General features: G+C 71.6%; 1 protein-coding gene and 2 pseudogenes across 1 annotated transcript; 2 read left to right on the forward strand and 1 right to left on the reverse strand.

Moving 5' to 3' along the window:
- Positions 1–1,166: 1,166 nt before the first annotated feature.
- Positions 1,167–13,462, reverse strand: GLRX3 (glutaredoxin 3). Its single transcript, XM_060171081.1, has 11 exons — positions 13,312–13,462; positions 11,620–11,728; positions 8,019–8,093; positions 7,423–7,621; positions 6,134–6,306; positions 5,767–5,828; positions 3,666–3,723; positions 2,715–2,767; positions 2,334–2,373; positions 2,164–2,256; positions 1,167–1,356 (listed from the first exon to the last, which is right to left on the reverse strand). The coding sequence occupies exons 1-11, from the start codon at positions 13,392–13,394 to the stop codon at positions 1,306–1,308; spliced, it is 996 nt and encodes a 331-aa protein (XP_060027064.1). The 5' UTR covers positions 13,395–13,462; the 3' UTR covers positions 1,167–1,305.
- Positions 13,393–16,543, forward strand: LOC132532866 (basic proline-rich protein-like; annotated as a pseudogene).
- A 62-nt stretch (positions 16,544–16,605) lies between these two features.
- Positions 16,606–17,835, forward strand: LOC132532709 (basic proline-rich protein-like; annotated as a pseudogene).
- Positions 17,836–18,817: the final 982 nt, after the last annotated feature.

The raw sequence follows: 18,817 nt of genomic DNA on the forward strand, positions 1-18,817 counted from the left end.
CCGGGCGTGAGCAGCTTGGTGCCCGAGCAGGGCAGGCGGGCCAGGCCCGTGAGCAGGACCGCCACGGCGGATGGCATCCAGGAAGTCCCGGTGGCCCAGGTCCGAGATGAGGAGGCGGGGCGTCCCTGCCCGGAAGGCCGCCGACCCGGCGTGATGCCGGCTCAGAGGCCAGGCTGCGGGGACAGGAGACGGGGCTCCAGGGCCAGGGTTCAAGGCCTCGGGCCCCTCACGGAGCCACGGCAGGGTCTAGTCCCAGCAGGCCTTGCAGCCCAAGGCCACCATCTCCGCACCCAGGTCCATGTCCAGTCACCCCCGCAACAGGACAGGACAGCGCGTTTAGGCCAGCAGCCATGCAGCCCGCCGGAGTCTCCCAGGAGAAGGGGGCGGACAGGAGGCCGCCACAAGGGAGCCGCTACGAGGGGCCGAGCCTGCCTGAGGGGGCGAGGGGGGCGGCAGGGCTGGGGGCTCCCGCAAACTGGCGACACTCCCTGCACTGCACTCCTGAGAGCAGCCAGAGCAGCTGGGAGGGTCTGTGTGCAGCCCGCAGTGAGGGCTGGGGGGCGGGCAGCTCTGGCCACGTGCGGGGACTAGACCCTGTGGGCTGACTGTGTGTGGGGGACTAGGCCCTGTGGGCTGACCCACTGCGTGCGGAGGACTAGGCCCTGTGGGCTGACCCACTGTGTGTGGGGGGACTAGACCCTGTGGGCTGACCCACTGCGTGTGGGGGACTAGACCCTGTGAGCTGACTGCGTGCGGGGGACTAGGCCCTGTGGGCTGACTGCGTGCGGGGGGACTAGGCCCCGTGAGCCGACAGCCTCAGAACCGCGAATCACAAATAAGTGTGTGTGTGGGGGGTACTGAGCACAGGCACTTCTGTGCCGAGTCCCCGCGACAGCCCCCCGCGCCCCCCCCCCCGCATCCCGCTCCAGCTCCCCCAGGCGGCCGTGGCCGTGCTGCCCGTCAAAGCCCCTCTGTCCGTCAAGGCCCCTCTGTCCGGCGGCCGAAGGAGCCCTGCCCCCCCCGCCAGTGAGGGGCCGGTGGCCCAAGTGAGGGATCCGCCCTGCCGAGGACTCGGCTGCCAGACGGGCCCTCCTACCCCGACGACCACGGAGAGCAGGGAGAGCAGGCCAGCGCTCCGTGTCCCCGCCCGCACGCCCGCACGCAGCTCCGGCTGGTCTGGCGGCCTTTATTGTGTTCGGCCCGGGCAATGCTGGCACCCACCCGCCGCCCGACCTCGGGATGCACGGAGACGCCTCGTCCTCCGGGCCGGGCCGCACCGCCGGGACGGGCATCCTGCGTCCTGCCTCAGCTCTCTCCGCGCAGCACGGACGGCAGCTCTCCGTTCTCCTTCAGCTCCTGCGGAGACACGTGGCACGACCATGGTCAGGATCGAGGAGTGGGGGCGGGGGCGCCGCAGACAGCGGGCCGTGGACGGTGGCACAGGGCGGGCACACAGGGCCATGGACGGTGGCACAGGGCGGGCACACGGGGCCGTGGATGGTGGCACAGGTGGGCACACGGGGCCGTGAACGGTGGCACAGGCGGGCACACGGGGCCGTGGACGGTGGCACAGGCGGGCACACGGGGCCGTGCCCACAGCCCGCCCGGGGGCCACGCCGGGAGTCTGCGCGTGGGAGCGGCAGTGAGGCCGAGGCCACCCCGTCCCGCAGTCCGGGTGAGGCTGCCGGACGGCCGTGGGGACACTCATGGGCGACAGAGGAAGACGAGGCCCGAGGCCTGGGGCCGCCAAACACCACGGTGGAGACCCTTTCTGCTGGAGACCCGAGGCCCTAGTGAGCCACCTCCACCTGTCACGGGCAGTCGGCCCAGGGCCTTGTGCCAGCCTGCGCCTCCCAGGAACCCGAGCCCGTGCCGGGGCCGACCCACACGGAGGAGGGGGAGGGGGAGGGGGAGGGGGAGGAGGCCGCGGACCGAGGGGCAGGGCAGGCCAGGGGACGGGATTCTGACGCGCGGCTGGGGTGGCCCCGTGAGCAGGCTTCGGGCGCGGGCAGGGGCCGGGGCAGGAGGCCGGAGAGCGCGGGGACGTCCCGTGCCCCCGAGGCGGCGAGAAGGGCCAGAGGCCAGGACGGGGCGCCGCGCTGAGGCCAGGCGTGAACCCCCCACCCCCACCCCCGCCCCCGCCCCCGCCCGCCGCCCGCTCACCTTGACGATGTCCAGGCCGCCCACGAGCTCGCCCTTCACGTACAGCTGCGGGTAGGTGGGCCAGTTGGAGAAAACCTTCAAGCCTTGTCGCACCTGCGGGGACAGGAGCCTGCAGCTACGGGCCAGGAAGCCACCGGGTGGGCGGGACGCGCGGGCGGGCAGAGACTCACCTCCTCGTCCTCCAGGACGTCAAAGGTCTCGAAATCCACGCTGCGAACAGGAGAGTGTGAACAGGAGGCGGACGGCAGGCTACGGGGCGTCTCCCGCTGAGGACGGTCCACTGCGGGCCCAGCGGGTGCGGGCACTGGTGGCGGGGGCGCCCTCTGGGCCGGGCTAGTGTCCACTCAGCACTGCGAGCAGCCCGCGGCCAGCCTCACCCGCCCCCACCAGCACCGCCCAGAGCCGCAGCGCCGGGGGCACGGGGGGCGGGGGGCACGGGCAGAGCTCGGAGCCGGAGGCGGGTGCGGGAAAGTCGCCGCCGCCGCCGGAGCCCAGCGGCCACACCTCCCCGGAGCCAGGACAGGAGCCGCGGCAGCGCCCGGTGTACCTACCCGGTGCCGTCGAGGATCTCCAGCATCTGCCTGCTGAACCCGCACTTGGCCTCCTGCGTGCAGACGGGCGGCTTACGGTGCGTCCCGCTTGGCCGCGGCCACGGGCCCTGCCGACGGCCCCGAGCCGGCGAGCAGCTGGGTGGGCTCCCAGGAGCCCCTCAGGCCGACCAGACTCCCGACCTGAGCCCAAGCCGGTGGACGCCCCTCCCTCCAGACCCTCTGCGGTGCCTGGTGCCCGGACCCCGGTCCCGTCCCGCCCCGTCCCGGGCAGCTGCTCTGTTTGCCACACACGTCACTCGATGGTCCCAGGCTTCCCTCAGTCAGGGAAAGGCCGGCCCCACATCCCCGCATCCCCACGTCCCCGCATCCCCGCATCCCGGAGACGAGCCCAGGGCTGCACACACTTGTCCGCCGGGACCGGCCCAGGAGGAGGAGGCACAGGGCAGTCCCGGCAGGGTGACCCGGCCCTGCCCCGCCGCCAGGTGCGACCGTGAGCCGCGTGGGCTGTGGGCCGTGTCCCCCGCGGGCCTGCTGCACAGCCCTGCGCTCACACCAGCGGGGCCGCTCAGGACGGGACGGGGCTCTTCCCGGCACACGGGCTGGGGGGCTGGGCACCCCACCCCGCCAGGTTGAAGCGGGAGACGGCCGTGGTGGTTCCCACGCAGACGCCAGTCCGACTCAAGCACCAGAGGCGGCGGCCTACCGGGTTGACCCGGAGCCGAAGCCGGAACCGGCCACCCGGCAGGAAGGGCCACCGCCCGCTCTCCCGGGCGACAGACACGGCACCAGGCGGCGGGATCGGAGTCCCAAACCCGGCGGCCGCACGGTCGGCACCACAAGCGGGAGCCGGTCGGCTCAAAGCGTCACTGTCCGCGGCTCGGGGTGAGGCGGTGACCTGGTGGCCCCGCCACTGGCGGACGAGGCGTCGCTCACGGAGCAGTCTGCCCTCACCTGCTTGCTGCCCTTCATGAAGAGCACCACGGCGGCCCGGTTGGTCAGAACTTTGAGCCTGAGGAGAGAGATGCGCGCGGCTCAGCCCGGCCACCCTCCCTGTCCCACTCCCCTCAGCCGGCTTTCCGAGGCGAGGGCCGCTCCTTCGACGTGCAGCCTCAGTCTTCACAGCATGGAAAACGGTGACCAGGAACGGCTCGGCTGGGGCCCACCCAGCGAGGCCCCCGGAGCTTCCAGGAGAGCGGCTGCAGCCTCCACCTTCCCACAAGGCCGCACTGCAGGCCACACGGCCAGGTCCACACTGCAGACCACACTACAGGCCACATTGCAGGCCACACTACAGGTCACACTGCAGGCCACACTGCAGGCCACACGGCCAGGGCCACACTGCAGGGCCACACTGCAGGTCCACACTGCAGGCCACACTACAGGCCACACTGCAAGGCCACACTGCAGGCCACACTACAGGCCACACTGCAGGCCACACTACAGGTCACACTGCAGGCCACACTGCAGGCCACACTGCAGGCCACACGGCCAGGTCCACACTGCAGGCCACACTACAGGTCACACTGCAGGCCACACTACAGGTCACACTGCAGGCCACACTGCAGGCCACACTGCAGGCCACACGGCCAGGTCCACACTGCAGGCCACACTGCAGGTCCACACTACAGGTCACACTGCAGGCCACACTGCAGGCCACATTGCAGGGCCACACTACAGGCCACACTGCAGGGCCACACTACAGGCCACACTGCAGGCCACACTAGCCACACTACAGGTCACACTGCAGGGCCACACTGCAGGCCACACTGCAGGGCCACACTGCAGGGCCACACTGCAAGGCCACACTGCAGGCCACACTACAGGCCACACTGCAAGGCTACACTGCAGGCCACACTGCAGGCCACACTGCAAGGCTACACTGCAGGCCACACTGCAGGGCCACACTACAGGCCACACTGCAAGGCCACACTGCAGGACCACACTACAGGTCACACTGCAAGGCCACACTGCAAGGCCACACTGCAGGCCACACTACAGGTCACACTGCAGGGCCACACTGCAGGCCACACTGCAAGGCCACACTGCAGGCCACACTGCAGGGCCACACTGCAGGGCCACACTACAGGTCACACTGCAGGCCACACTGCAAGGCCACACTGCAGGCCACACTACAGGTCACACTGCAGGGCCACACTGCAAGGCCACACTGCAGGCCACACTGCAGGGCCACACTGCAGGCCACACTACAGGTCACACTGCAGGGCCACACTGCAGGCCACACTGCAGGCCCACACTGCAAGGCCACACTGCAGGCCACACTGCAGGGCACACTGCAGGGCCACACTACAGGTCACACTGCAGGCCACACTACAGGTCACACTGCAGGGCCACACTGCAGGCCACACTGCAAGGCCACACTGCAGGACCACACTACAGGGCCACACTGCAGGGCCACACTACAGGTCACACTGCAAGGCCACACTGCAAGGCCACACTGCAGGCCACACTGCAAGGCCACACTGCAGGGCCACACTGCAGGGCCACACTACAGGCCACACTGCAGGCTACACTGCAGGGCCACACTGCAGGCTACACTGCAAGGCCACACTGCAGGCCACATTGCAGGGCCACACTGCAGGCTACACTGCAGGGCCACACTGCAGGCTACACTGCAGGGCCACACTACAGGCCACACTGCAGGCTACACTGCAAGGCCACACTGCAGGGCCACACTGCAGGCCACACTGCAGGACCACACTACAGGGCCACACTGCAGGCCACACTGCAAGGCCACACTGCAGGCCACACGCCGGGACCCAAGTTCAGGACCCCGCTGCCTGGCCCCAGGGAGCACCAAGCTCCTCTGCCCGTCCTGCCACATGGACCATGAGTGTGGCCGCCCGCACTGGGCTTGCCAGAAGGCCCTTCTCTCTGGGTCACACCCCCAGGCCCTACAGAGCCGCGGGAGGACGGGGTGCCGTCAGGTCCCCACGGGAATCAACCCTCCCGCACAAGTGGCCGCACGAGTGGCCACACAGAGAGGAAGCACGTTCGGGGGGGGACGGACGAGTTCTGACTGGACTTCACTGACCTTTCCTCCAGTTTGGGGGCCTTGGGACAGATCGTATCCAGCTCATCAGACGCTTCCAGCTCCTAGAACGAGCGGGCGGGAGTCCACGTGAGGAGACAACCATGCACTGCAGTGCGGACTCTTGACCAGGCACGTCAGGCGTGAGAGACACGCACACACTCACGCACGCACACACACACTCGCGCACACATGCACTCAGACACGCACGCACACACACGCACACTCAGACATACACACGCACTCACACACATGCACACTCAGACACACACGCGCGCGTGCACACACATACAGACATACACACGCGCACACACACGCACACACGCCCGCCAAGTGCTGCACCTTCCCAAGACGCAGACGCCCACCAGACCTTGACGATGTCGAGCCCCCCGATGAGCTCCCCCGAGACGTAGAGCTGGGGGTAGGTGGGCCAGTTGGAGAAGGTCTTGAGGCCTTGGCGGACTTCTTGGTCGGAGAAGATGTCGAAACTGCTGAACTGAATGTTGTGTCTGTTCAGAATTTCCACCATCTGCTTGCTGAAACCTGCAGGCAGGAGAGGAAGGGACGAACTAGCCTCCCGCACTGACCGCGCTCAAACCCGGGACACCCGGGGCCTCGGGACGGCAGCCCAGCTCTGGGGGCCTGGCTAGGCCGCCCCGGGCAGAGGCGTAAGAGCCGCAGCGAGAGGCCGTCAGAAGGCAGCTGGCGGCCAGAGGCTCGGGGCGGGCTGACGGGACGCGAGCAGAGCCTCTGCCTGGCCACAGCCACGGCCACACGGGAGCTCAGGAAGGCCGGGCCGGGGCGGGGCAAGCTCGGGTCACGGCTCAGGGACGGTCCACGGGGCCGGGCGGCCGCACACCCGGTTAAGCGCTCACGCCACAGTGCGCAAGGACTCAGGTTCAAGCTCCCGGCCCCCAAATGCGGGGAGGAAGCTTCACGAGCGGTGGAGCAGGGCTGCGGGTGGCTGTCTGTCTCCCCCTCCCTCGCTCCATTTCCGTCTCTGTCCAGTAATAAATTGAGAAAGCACAGCCTGTGTCCTGTGCAGACTTAGATGTGCCATGGAAGGACCCAAACTGCAGGTGACAGGTGAGCCGGTCAGACGGTCGGGCCGGGAGACGGCACAGGGCTCTGCTGCAGACTCTGTCTCCCGCCTGAGGCTCTGAGGCCCCGGGTTCGATCCTCAGCGCCACCATAAAGCAGAGCTGAGAGGGCTCTGCTGAAAACCAAACCGCAGAGACGGACTTGGCCTGAGCCCTCTCTCGGAGATGAAACTTCAGCGCGTGACTCGCCGGCCGTGCGGGGCAGAGCCCGGGCACGCTCAGTCTCGCACACAGAGGCGGCGGCGGCGAGCGGGAACGGCAGAGGCCAACGGCAGAGCTGCGTTGGTGACTCCGCAGCAGGATCATGGAAGGACAGAACTCGTGTGCGTGTGCCAGCGGGGCGGGAGGCTGCGCTGCCCTGGTGCTCGTGCTGCGGGGGGAGGCGACCAGGGGCCCCGGGGCTGCTAGAGCTGGACCGGGAGTCGGTGAGGTGCCAGAGGGCGACACCAGAGGGCCGCCCATCTGGTCTGGGCAGGGCAGGGCAGGGCAGGACAGGGCACACACGCGCCCCAGCCCGCCCCTGGAAGGGTCTGAAGACGCCTTGCGGCCGGGGCCTCACCACAGCGGGGCTCGCGCGGCGTGCCCTTCATGAACAGCATGCAGGGGGCGGCGTGGGTGAGCTTCCTCAGGCGCGCGGTGAGGTCCTCCTTCGGGTGCTCGCCGCCAGGCGCCAGGGCAGCGCCGGCCGAGTGACGCGCCACCTTCTTGGTCAGCTCCGGGGCGTGCGCGCCGTCCAGCCGGTCGACCTTCTGGGAGTTCTGGAGAGAAGCCGGCGGGTGAGTCCAAGGGGAGGCAGCTCGGACCCCAGCCGGCCCAGGTTGAGGCAGCGGGCAGCTGCTCCTGTTCTCCTGGCCCTGGAACCCGCTCTCCAAACTCCACCTGGACCCAGGGGGACTGGCAGCAGACTCCCCCCGGGGGATCGTGAAGGGATCTCAGGGGAGCCGGGCGCACCCCCACTCCCAGGACCCTCGTCTGACCAGAACCGGCTCAGGCCTGAGCCCCCAGCTCCCAACCAACTCAGGGACCCCGGGGTCTGCGGCTCGGCGCCCGGACCCCGTCCCTCTCCCAGGGTCCCCGGGTGCGGACATCGCGGGGCAGCCCAGCGCACAGGGACAGAGGCCCGGGCAGGGCAGACCGTGGCATCCCCAGTCTCACCTTGAAAAACAGAAAGGTGGGGACGGAGCTGACCTCGTACTTCTCGGACACTTCAGGGACAGCTTCGGCTTCCAGCTTGAAAGAGAAGGATCGCAGCTCGATGAGAACATCTCCCTCCGAGCTGCTGCCCGTGCAGACGGGGCTCCGGGGAGCGGCCCCAGGTTCACGGCACATTTACGTCGCGAGACCCGCCCGGCCTGCCGCGTCTAACAGGCTCGGGTCTGTTCCGCCGCACAACCCGGAGACGCCTGAGGCCACGAATAAAATCTCGGTGTGCGAGTGACCCGGTGGATTTTCAATCACAGGCAGGTGCTGCCGTCCCGAGAGCCATCCATCACTGACCCCGGGCTTGGCGCGGCCACGGGGCTCGTTCCCTGCCCACAGCACTGCTCGCTCCGGGCACCACTGACTGTCTCGGGGCCGTCCAGCACCCCTGGCAGCTGCGGCCTTCCGCACACCGGGCAGCAGAGAGGAGCGTTCGTTCCTCCAATGAACCGTCGACGTGACGTCCGGCAGCCTTTACTCCTAACTCCTGCAAGGCTGCTGGCCGCCGAGCAGACACCTCGCGGGCGGACCCAGCACCGGGAGGCAGGTCCCCATCCCCGCGGTTGGGCGTGAGGACCTGCTGAGCCCGGTTCCTCGGGGAACAGCCCGTACGTCGAGCCCCCCACGGAAGCCAGCTAAGCAGGGCCTCCACGGCCAGTCCAGGTCGCCGCCGTCACAGCCCAGGGAGTGAGCGCACTGGTGAAAAGTAAATGCTGTGCTTCTCCGAGACAGGACGGTTCCCACGGGGCCCGGGACGCCGGGGGCACCTTCACAGGCCGCTACGGCGCTCTGTGTCTTCACGAGGAGACTGCGGGGTCTGAACTCCCGCCTGGTAGTGTTTAAAAGGAACGAAGGCGGCATCCGGAGACCCGCCGTTTCAGAACAGACTCCGGGGGCCGAGACGGCCGCTAGCCAAGCCACGGGACAGAGGCCGTGACCGGAGGCGTGTCCCCTCCCCACGTCTCTCTCCCTTTCCACGCACGCCCACCTCGTGCCCGCACCTGGGGCCCCAGAGACCGAGCTGGCACCGCAGGGCGCGCAGACACAGACGCAGGGGCCCGGCTCAAGTCCCCACCCTGACACCGCCGCCTCCGGGCCAAAGGCTCCTGGGGCGGGGGTCCTCCGACGGGGCAGCCGGGGAGCGGGGGTCCTCCGACAGGCACGGCAGAGGCCAGGTGCGCCCCAGAACCCACACCCCCAGTCTCTGCAAGGACCCCGCCGGCTGCTAAAGGCAGCTCGCTGGGGAGAAACACAGAGGCCGCCAGGTGATCGGGAGGCGTGACGGCCGTGCCGCAGACGCCAGGGGGCTGAGGAGCAAAGCTGGGCATCTGGCACAGCCCCGGGGCCAGTCGCTTCTGCCAGGGCGACTACCAGCACCAAGGACCGCGGAGATGGCGGCGGGACAGAGGCTCTCAGTGAGGGCAACGTGGGGCCACGTCCAAGGGTCTGTCCGTCCAGGCAAGTGCCCCCCTGGGAACACGTCCAGTCTCGGCTGCCCTGCCACTCCCAGGACACACGTCCAGTCTCAGCTGCCCTGCCCCCCCCAGGACACACGTCCAGTCTCGGCTGCCCTATCCACCCCCAGGACACATGTCCAGTCTCGGCTGCCCTGTCCACCCCCACACACACACGTCCAGTCTCGGCTGCCCCCACACACACATGTCCAGTCTCGGCTGCCCCACACACACACACACGTCCAGTCTCGGCTGCCCTGCCCCCCCCAGGACACACGTTCAGTCTCGGCTGCCCCCCCACCACACACACACGTCCAGTCTCGGCTGCCCTGCCCCCCCAGGACACACGTCCAGTCTCGGCTGCCCTGCCCCCCCCCCGCTCTCCCCCAGAAGCCCTGACCTGGAGAGGCGCCGGCCAAGCGCCAACATGACCGCGAGATCTGACGGGCAGGGCGGGGTGCACCTCACGGTGCACCAGGAGCCAGGTTCAAGCCCCCGGTCCCCACCTGCAGGGGAAGCTTCATGAGCGGTGGAGCAGGGCTGCAGGTCTCTCCTTTCCCACCTCCTCCGCCCCTCTCAATCTCTGTCTCTAGTCAACGATAAACGGATCCAAATATTAAGAAAGAAAAGTCAGTGACACTCTGGCCGCACGCGCAGAGGCTCCTCCCAGAGCTGCAGGCACCTCGGGGGCGGGCGCCACAACTCCAGGCCTGAGGCGGAGCGCCCACCGGGGTGGCACCTACGGGCAGCTGCGGGCGCCGGCCCACCGCCAAAGCCGTGGGTCCTCCCCGTTCCCCCGCCAGCCTCTCTCTACAGGAGAAGCCACTCCCGGCACCTGGGCACCCACGGCCCGGCTGCGAGCTTGCCCACCCCATCGGCGCCTGGACGGCAGACCCGGTACAGGCCAGTGGCGCTCGGCGCTCGGACACCCGCTCGGCTCGGTGCTGATCACGGGCCGGGCGGCCGGACCGCCAAAGCACACAGGTGGCCGTGCGCAAGGACCCGGGTTCAAGCCCCGACCCCGAGTGCAGGCGGAGGAGGTGTGGAGCTGTCCCCGCAGGCGACACGGCCGGTTCTTGGCCGGCCAGGGCACTTCGGCGCCCAGACAGCTGAGCGTCCGCCGTGAGGAGTAATTCTAGCCCCAGCCAATAAATCATTCAGACGGCGCCTGACCTGAGCCGTAACGGGATCCACGGGTGGCAGGGCCGCAATCGCCAACGTTCTGATTGGCCTGGCGGGGCCACAATCAATCTCTCCCGGCACTGCTGAGCCTGAGCGTGGCCTCTGCGGTTCTGTCACCGAGCCGGGCCAGGCCGCTTGCTTGGGGCAAAGCTCAGGCTGCCAGGCGCTGGCGTGGCTCCTTAATTTCAAAGCTGCCTGTTGAGTCCACGCCGAGACACAGCCGGGGGGACTCGGGGCGGGAAGCCTCCCCAGACTCCTGTGCCGGCTGGGACTCCGGGCCGCCTGCCACGCCAACTCCCGGCAGCTGCGTGCACACCAGGCGACCCCCCAGACCGGAGGGACCGCCCGCACACGCCGCACACGCCTCGGGCCCCTCCACCCGCGGCTCTGGTTCCTCCGAGCCGGCGTCGCGTCGGAAGACAGGGTGTGCGAGCGAAACCGGGGTTGGAAAGCCCAGAGGCGGCCGAGCCGGTAGCCTCCACTCACCCTGGCAGGTGAAACCCGAGCTGCCCCCGCCTGCCCTGCCCACCACCCACGGCTCCAGCCTTGCGGAGTCACCGTCCGAGAGACCCTGGGGCTGAGCTCACGCGTTATGGTGCGCAAGGACCCGGGTTCTAGCACCCGGTACCCACCTGCAGGGGGAAAGCTTTGCGAATGGTGAAGCAGGGCTGCGGGTCTCTCTCTCTTCTCTATCTATCACCCCCTCGCTATCCAGTAAAGAAAATGAGGACAGACGGACAGAGAAAGAGAAGGAGCCTGACCCGCGAGCTCCCGGAAGCGGCCCCACCACAGCGAGCGGCCCGCCTGCGACCGCTGAGCCACTGCCCACCCGCGTGCTGGCTCCCCGCCCCCCAGCCTGTCAGGAACAGCAGAGGCACCGCACCCCCGCCCCCTTTCGAGCAGACGCGACCGACACGCACCTTTGCAAAGCCGACCTTGGCGTGCTCCCTGGCTAACTCCGCCATGACCTCGTTCATCTGGGCACACTGTGGGGCCCATGGCGCCCAGAAATGGACGACGAGAAGGGACCTGCGAGACAACAAGCAGGAAAAAAATAAAGCAACGTGGGGGGCAGGGGGAACCCTGAGCACCTGGGGGATCCTGAGCACCTGGGGGATCCTGAGCACCTGGGGGGATCCTGAGCACCTGGGGGAGGACCCTGAGCACCTGGGGGACCCTGAGCACCTGGGGGAGGACCCTGAGCACCTGGGGGGATGCTGAGCACCTGGGGGGATCCTGAGCACCTGGGGGAGGACCCTGAGCACCTGGGGGATCCTGAGCACCTGGGGGGGATCCTGAGCACCTGGGGGGATGCTGAGCACCTGGGAGAACCTGAGCACCTGGGGGAGGACCCTGAGCACCTGGGGGAGGACCCTGAGCACCTGGGGGGATCCTGAGCACCTGGGGGGATCCTGAGCACCTGGGGGAACCCTGAGCACCTGGGGGATCCTGAGCACCTGGGGGGATCCTGAGCACCTGGGGGGGGGATCCTGAGCACCTGGGGGGATCCTGAGCACCTGGGGGGGGGATCCTGAGCACCTGGGGGGATCCTGAGCACCTGGGGGGATCCTGAGCACCTGGGGGACCCTGAGCACCTGGGGGATCCTGAGCACCTGGGGGGATCCTAAGCACCTGGGGGATCCTGAGCACCTGGGGGATCCTGTGCACCTGGGGGGGGGATCCTGAGCACCTGGGGGGATCCTGAGCACCTGGGGGGACCCTGAGCACCTGGGGGATCCTGAGCACCTGGGGGGACCCTGAGCACCTGGGGGGGGATCCTGAGCACCCGGGGGAACCCTGAGCACCTGGGGGATCCTGAGCACCTGGGGGGACCCTGAGCACCTGGGGGGGGATCCTGAGCACCTGGGGGGATCCTGAGCACCTGGGGGATCCTGAGCACCTGGGGGATCCTGAGCACCTGGGGGGGGATCCTGAGCACCTGGGGGGATCCTGAGCACCTGGGGGATCCTGAGCACCTGGGGGATCCTGAGCACCTGGGGGGGGATCCTGAGCACCTGGGGGGATCCTGAGCACCTGGGGGGGGATCCTGAGCACCTGGGGGGATCCTGAGCACCTGGGGGGATCCTGAGCACCTGGGGGGGGATCCTGAGCACCTGGGGGATCCTGAGCACCTGGGGGGGGATCCTGAGCACCTGGGGGGATCCTGAGCACCTGGGGGGATCCTGAGCACCTGGGGGACCCTGAGCACCTGGGGGGCAGCCCGTGCGGGGGGGCCTCTCGCAGGCGGACAGCTCGAGCGCCCGGCGCCCCACCGCCGAGGACACCGCCCGCTGGACGCTGCGGCCCCGCCCGGCCGCGACAATGGGGCTGAGTCGGCGAGTCCCGCCGCCGGGGGTCAGAGGTTAGGGGTCGGGGATCGGCCTTGGGCCGTGACCCCGGGGCGGGGGGTCCCAGTGACGGGACTGGGGTGGCTGAGGGTCGGGTCCGACTCCGAGGTGGTGTCGGGGGTGCGGGGCAGGGGCCGGGTCCGAGGGGGGTGCTGACTCGCCGCGTCCCTTCCGGGGAGGGATGCGGGCGGCCATGCGGGGCAGCGGGGCCTCCCCCCTTCCCAGGCCCGCCGCCCCCAGGCCCTGCGCCCCCGCGGCCCTCACCCGGCCCTGAGGCGCAGCAGCTCCTCGAAGTGCCGGGCAGAGCCGACCTCCAGCACCGCCGCCTCGGCCGCGCCCGCCGCCATGCCGCTGAGCAGCCACGACCAATCGAACGCCGGGCGGCGCGGCGGCACCCAAGGCGGCTGCGCGCGGAAGCCCCGCCCCGAGCTGCGCCTGCGCCTGCGCACGGAGACTGTGACGCACACGCGGGGCGGGGCTTCCGGTCACAGGCCCCGCCCCCGGGCCTGATGGGCGATCGCCGAGGCGGCGCTGGCGGAGCGGGCGGCCGGGGCTCCCGCCTGCGGCCCGGCACCGGGGACCCGCCCCGAGGGCGACGGTCGTGTCCGGGGGTCGGGCCCGGGTCCCGGCTGCCGAGTCCGGGGCTCGGGACCCTCTGCGGCCGGCCCAGTGCGGCGACCACGCGGGGCTCGTTCAGGGGGGGTCTCCGGGACCCTCAGCATGTGCCCCCGCTGCCACCGCAGGGCCCCGCCCCCTCACTGTGCCCCCAACGCGGCGACACCCCGGGCGCCGCCCCCTCCCTCTGCCCCGGCCCCTCCCTCTGCCCCCGCCCCCTCCCTCTGCCCCGCCCCCTCCCTCTGCCCCGCCCCCTCCCTCTGCCCCCGCCCCCTCCCTCTGCCCCGCCCCCTCCCTCTGCCCCGCCCCCGCCCCCTCCCTCTGCCCCGCCCCCTCCCTCTGCCCCCCGCCCCCCTCCCTCTGTCCCCCGCCCCCTCCCACTGCCCCCTCCCTCTGTCCCCCGCCCCCTCCCTCTGCCCCCGCCCCCTCCCTATGCCCCGCCCCCTCCCTCTGCCCCGCCCCCTCCCTCTGCCCCGCCCCCTCCCTCTGCCCCGCCCCCTCCCTCTGCCCCCCGCCCCCCTCCCTCTGTCCCCCGCCCCCTCCCACTGCCCCCTCCCTCTGTCCCCCGCCCCCTCCCTCTGCCCCCCCCCTCCCTCTGCCCCCTCCCTCTGCCCCGCCCCTCCCTCTGCCCCGCCCCCTCCCTCTGCCCCGCCCCCTCCCTCTGCCCCCCGCCCCCCTCCCTCTGTCCCCCGCCCCCCCTCCCTCTGCCCCGCCCCCTACCTCTGCCCCGGCCCCTCCCTCTGCCCCCGGCCCCTCCCTCTGCCCCGCCCCCTCCCTCTGCCCCGCCCCCTCCCTCTGCCCCGCCCCCTCCCTCTGCCCCCGCCCACTCCCTCTGCCCCCGCCCCCCTCCCTCTGCCCCGCCCCCTCCCTCTGCCCCCGCCCCCTCCCTCTGCCCCCGCCCCCTCCCTCTGCCCCGCCCCTCCCTCTGCCCCCGCCCCCCTCCCTCTGCCCCGCCCCCTCCCTCTGCCCCCGCCCCCTCCCTCTGCCCCCGCCCCCTCCCTCTGCCCCGCCCCCTCCCTCTGCCCCCCGCCCCCCTCCCTCTGCCCCCGCCCCCTCCCACTGCCCCCTCCCTCTGCCCCCTCCCTCTGCCCCGCCCCCTCCCTCTGGCCCCCGCCCCCCTCCCTCTGTCCCCCGCCCCCCCTCCCTCTGCCCCCTCCCTCTGCCCCGCCCCTCCCTCTGCCCCCGCCCCCCTCCCTCTGCCCCCGCCCCCTCCCTCTGCCCCGCCCCCTCCCTCTGCCCCCGCCCCCTCCCTCTGCCCCCCCCCACCCTCTGCCCCGCCCCCTCCCTCTGCCCCCGCCCCCTCCCTCTGCCCCGCCCCCTCCCTCTGCCCCCCGCCCCCTCCCTCTGCCCCCGCCCCCCTCCCTCTGCCCCCGCCCCCTCCCTCTGCCCCGCCCCCTCCCTCTGCCCCCCGCCCCCCTCCCTCTGCCCCCGCCCCCTCCCACTGCCCCCTCCCTCTGCCCCCTCCCTCTGCCCCGCCCCCTCCCTCTGGCCCCCGCCCCCCTCCCTCTGTCCCCCGCCCCCCCTCCCTCTGCCCCCTCCCTCTGCCCCGCCCCTCCCTCTGCCCCCGCCCCCCTCCCTCTGCCCCCGCCCCCTCCCTCTGCCCCGCCCCCTCCCTCTGCCCCCGCCCCCTCCCTCTGCCCCCCCCCACCCTCTGCCCCGCCCCCTCCCTCTGCCCCCGCCCCCTCCCTCTGCCCCGCCCCCTCCCTCTGCCCCCCGCCCCCTCCCTCTGCCCCCGCCCCCCTCCCTCTGCCCCCTCCCTCTGCCCCGCCCCTCCCTCTGCCCCGCCCCTTCCCTCTGCCCCCGCCCCCATCCCTCTGCCCCCGCCCCCCTCCCTCTGTCCCCCGCCCCCCCTCCCTCTGCCCCGCCCCCTCCCTCTGCCCCGCCCCCTCCCTCAGCCCCCCGCCCCCCTCCCTCTGTCCCCCGCCCCCCCTCCCTCTGCCCCCGCCCCCTCCCACTGCCCCGCCCCCTCCCTCTGCCCCGCCCCCTCCCTCTGCCCCGCCCCCTCCCTCTGCCCCCGCCCCCTCCCTCTGCCCCCGCCCCCTCCCTCTGCCCCCGCCCCCTCCCTCTGCCCCGCCCCCTCCCTCTGCCCCCGCCCCCTCCCTCTGCCCCGCCCCCTCCCTCTGCCCCCGCCCCCTCCCTCTGCCCCCGCCCCCTCCCTCTGCCCCGCCCCCTCCCTCTGCCCCCCGCCCCCCTCCCTCTGTCCCCCGCCCCCCCTCCCTCTGCCCCCGCCCCCTCCCACTGCCCCCTCCCTCTGTCCCCCGCCCCCTCCCTCTGCCCCCCCCTCCCTCTGCCCCCTCCCTCTGCCCCGCCCCTCCCTCTGCCCCGCCCCCTCCCTCTGCCCCGCCCCCTCCCTCTGCCCCGCCCCCTCCCTCTGTCCCCCGCCCCCCCTCCCTCTGCCCCCGCCCCCTCCCACTGCCCCGCCCCCTACCTCTGCCCCGGCCCCTCCCTCTGCCCCCGGCCCCTCCCTCTGCCCCGCCCCCTCCCTCTGCCCCGCCCCCTCCCTCTGCCCCCGCCCACTCCCTCTGCCCCCGCCCCCCTCCCTCTGCCCCCGCCCCCTCCCTCTGCCCCGCCCCCTCCCTCTGCCCCCGCCCCCTCCCTCTGCCCCGCCCCCTCCCTCTGCCCCCGCCCCCTCCCTCTGCCCCGCCCCTCCCTCTGCCCCCGCCCCCCTCCCTCTGCCCCGCCCCCTCCCTCTGCCCCCGCCCCCTCCCTCTGCCCCCGCCCCCTCCCTCTGCCCCCCGCCCCCCTCCCTCTGCCCCCCGCCCCCCTCCCTCTGCCCCCGCCCCCTCCCACTGCCCCCTCCCTCTGCCCCCTCCCTCTGCCCCGCCCCTCCCTCTGCCCCGCCCCCTCCCTCTGGCCCCCGCCCCCCTCCCTCTGTCCCCCGCCCCCCCTCCCTCTGCCCCCTCCCTCTGCCCCGCCCCTCCCTCTGCCCCCGCCCCCCTCCCTCTGCCCCCTCCCTCTGCCCCGCCCCTCCCTCTGCCCCCGCCCCCCTCCCTCTGCCCCCGCCCCCTCCCTCTGCCCCGCCCCCTCCCTCTGCCCCCGCCCCCTCCCTCTGCCCCGCCCCCACCCTCTGCCCCGCCCCCTCCCTCTGCCCCCGCCCCCTCCCTCTGCCCCGCCCCCTCCCTCTGCCCCGCCCCCTCCCTCTGCCCCCGCCCCCTCCCTCTGCCCCCGCCCCCCTCCCTCTGCCCCCTCCCTCTGCCCCGCCCATCCCTCTGCCCCGCCCCTTCCCTCTGCCCCCGCCCCCATCCCTCTGCCCCCGCCCCCCTCCCTCTGTCCCCCGCGCCCCCTCCCTCTGCCCCGCCCCCTCCCTCTGCCCCGCCCCCTCCCTCAGCCCCCCGCCCCCCTCCCTCTGTCCCCCGCCCCCCCTCCCTCTGCCCCCGCCCCCTCCCTCTGCCCCCTCCCCACTCCCTCTGCCCCGCCCCCCTCCCTCTGCCCCCGCCCCCTCCCTCTGCCCCCGCCCCCCTCCCTCTGCCCCGCCCCCTCCCTCTGCCCCCGCCCCCTCCCTCTGCCCCGCCCCCTCCCTCTGACCCCTCCCTCTGCACCGCCCCTCCCTCTGCCCCGCCCCCTCCCTCTGCCCCGCCCCCTCCCTCTGCCCCCGCCCCCATCCCTCTGCCCCCTCCCTCTGCCCAGCCCCCTCCCTCTGCCCCGCCCCCCTCCCTCTGTCCCCCGCCCCCCCTCCCTCTGCCCCCTCCCCCGCCCACTGCCCCGCCCCCTCCCTCTGCCCCGGCCCCCTCCCTCTGCCCCCGCCCCCTCCCTCTGCCCCGCCCCCTCCCTCTGCCCCCTCCCTCTGCCCCGCCCCCTCCCTCTGCCCCCGCCCCCTCCCTCTGCCCCGCCCCCTCCCTCTGCCCCCGCCCCCTCCCTCTGCCCCGCCCCCTCCCTCTGCCCCCGCCCCCCTCCCTCTGCCCCGCCCCCTCCCTCTGCCCCCGCCCCCTCCCTCTGCCCCGCCCCCTCCCTCTGCCCCCGCCCCCATCCCTCTGCCCCGCCCCCTCCCTCTGCCCCGCCCCCTCCCTCTGCCCCCCGCCCCCCTCCCTCTGTCCCCCGCCCCCCCTCCCTCTGCCCCCGCCCCCTCCCACTGCCCCGCCCCCTCCCTCTGCCCCGGCCCCCTCCCTCTGCCCCCGCCCCCCTCCCTCTGCCCCGCCCCCTCCCTCTGCCCCGCCCCCTCCCTCTGCCCCCGCCCCCTCCCTCTGCCCCCGCCCCCTCCCTCTGCCCCCGCCCCCCTGTGCCCCCGCCCCGGGGCCTCGCCTCTAAGCACCAGGCCCGCCCCACCGCCAGTGACTTGGGGCAGAGACAGGCTGGCAGGCTGCTCTCAGCATCGTGTTGTTCTGCCTGCTCGGTGGAATACTGCTCCGGCTCTGTCAGATGATTAAACCCCTCCCCGCACACACACGCACTCACACACGCACACACACGCATTTTTATTGGCCACGGGAAAAGTTTAGATGACACCGTGACATTTTTGTGTGGTGTGCCGGCTCCTGACAGCCACGGTGACCGTGAACAGCTGCTAGGAGCCGCAGCCTGAGAAATAAGTGCTGCTGAAAGCAGAAAACCCTCCGTTTTTTTTTTCTGTAGTATAAAGATTTTTTAACAGTTTATGTATTGGATAGACGGTCAGACATTGAGAGGGAAGGGAGAGAGACAGACAGACACCTGCAGCCCTGCTTCACCGCTCCACTCGCAAAGCTTTCCCCCTGCAGGTCTGAACCTGGGTCCTCGTGCCGCCACCAGCCGCTATTGACGTTTCTGACCTGTTGATAGCGTGCTTCAGGGCTGAGAGGCTCCATTGTGCAGCTCCGCAGCTCACCCGCCGCCACAGCTGCGGTGCACAGCCTCCCTCCCGCCTCCCAGTGAAACCCCCAGTGCTCACAAGTCTTAGAAACTGTTTGCTTGCTTCTGGTTTTGTTCTGCGTTGTTGTGGGCAAGTCCACGTACATCAGAGCCCTAGATCTGCAACCATCTGCTAGTTGTCTTGCAATTTATTTTCTTTCTTTCTTTCTTTCTTTCTTTCTTTCAATTTTTTTCCTCCTCCAGGGTTATTGCTGGGCTCGGTGCCTGCACCATGAATCCACCGCTCCCGGCGGCCATTTTTCCCCCTTTTATTGCCCTTGTTGTTGTAGCCTCGTTGTGGTTATTATTATTGCCATTGTTGACGTTGGTT

The sequence above is a fragment of the Erinaceus europaeus genome, chromosome 14 (genome assembly GCF_950295315.1).
Source record: "Erinaceus europaeus chromosome 14, mEriEur2.1, whole genome shotgun sequence".
Lineage (NCBI taxonomy): Eukaryota > Metazoa > Chordata > Mammalia > Eulipotyphla > Erinaceidae > Erinaceus > Erinaceus europaeus.

Bases quoted from the DNA above. Each gene is read 5' to 3' on its own strand.
- GLRX3 (XM_060171081.1), bottom strand. From the start codon at position 13,394: ATGGCGGCGGGCGCGGCCGAGGCGGCGGTGCTGGAGGTCGGCTCTGCC. The intron at 7,622-8,018 runs GTGAGACTGGGG...GCTTCTCTCCAG, and splicing joins CCACCTTTCTGTTTTTCAAG to AACTCCCAGAAGGTCGACCG. The intron at 1,357-2,163 runs GTGAGCGGGCGG...GTGTCTCCGCAG, and splicing joins GCGGCCTGGACATCGTCAAG to GAGCTGAAGGAGAACGGAGA.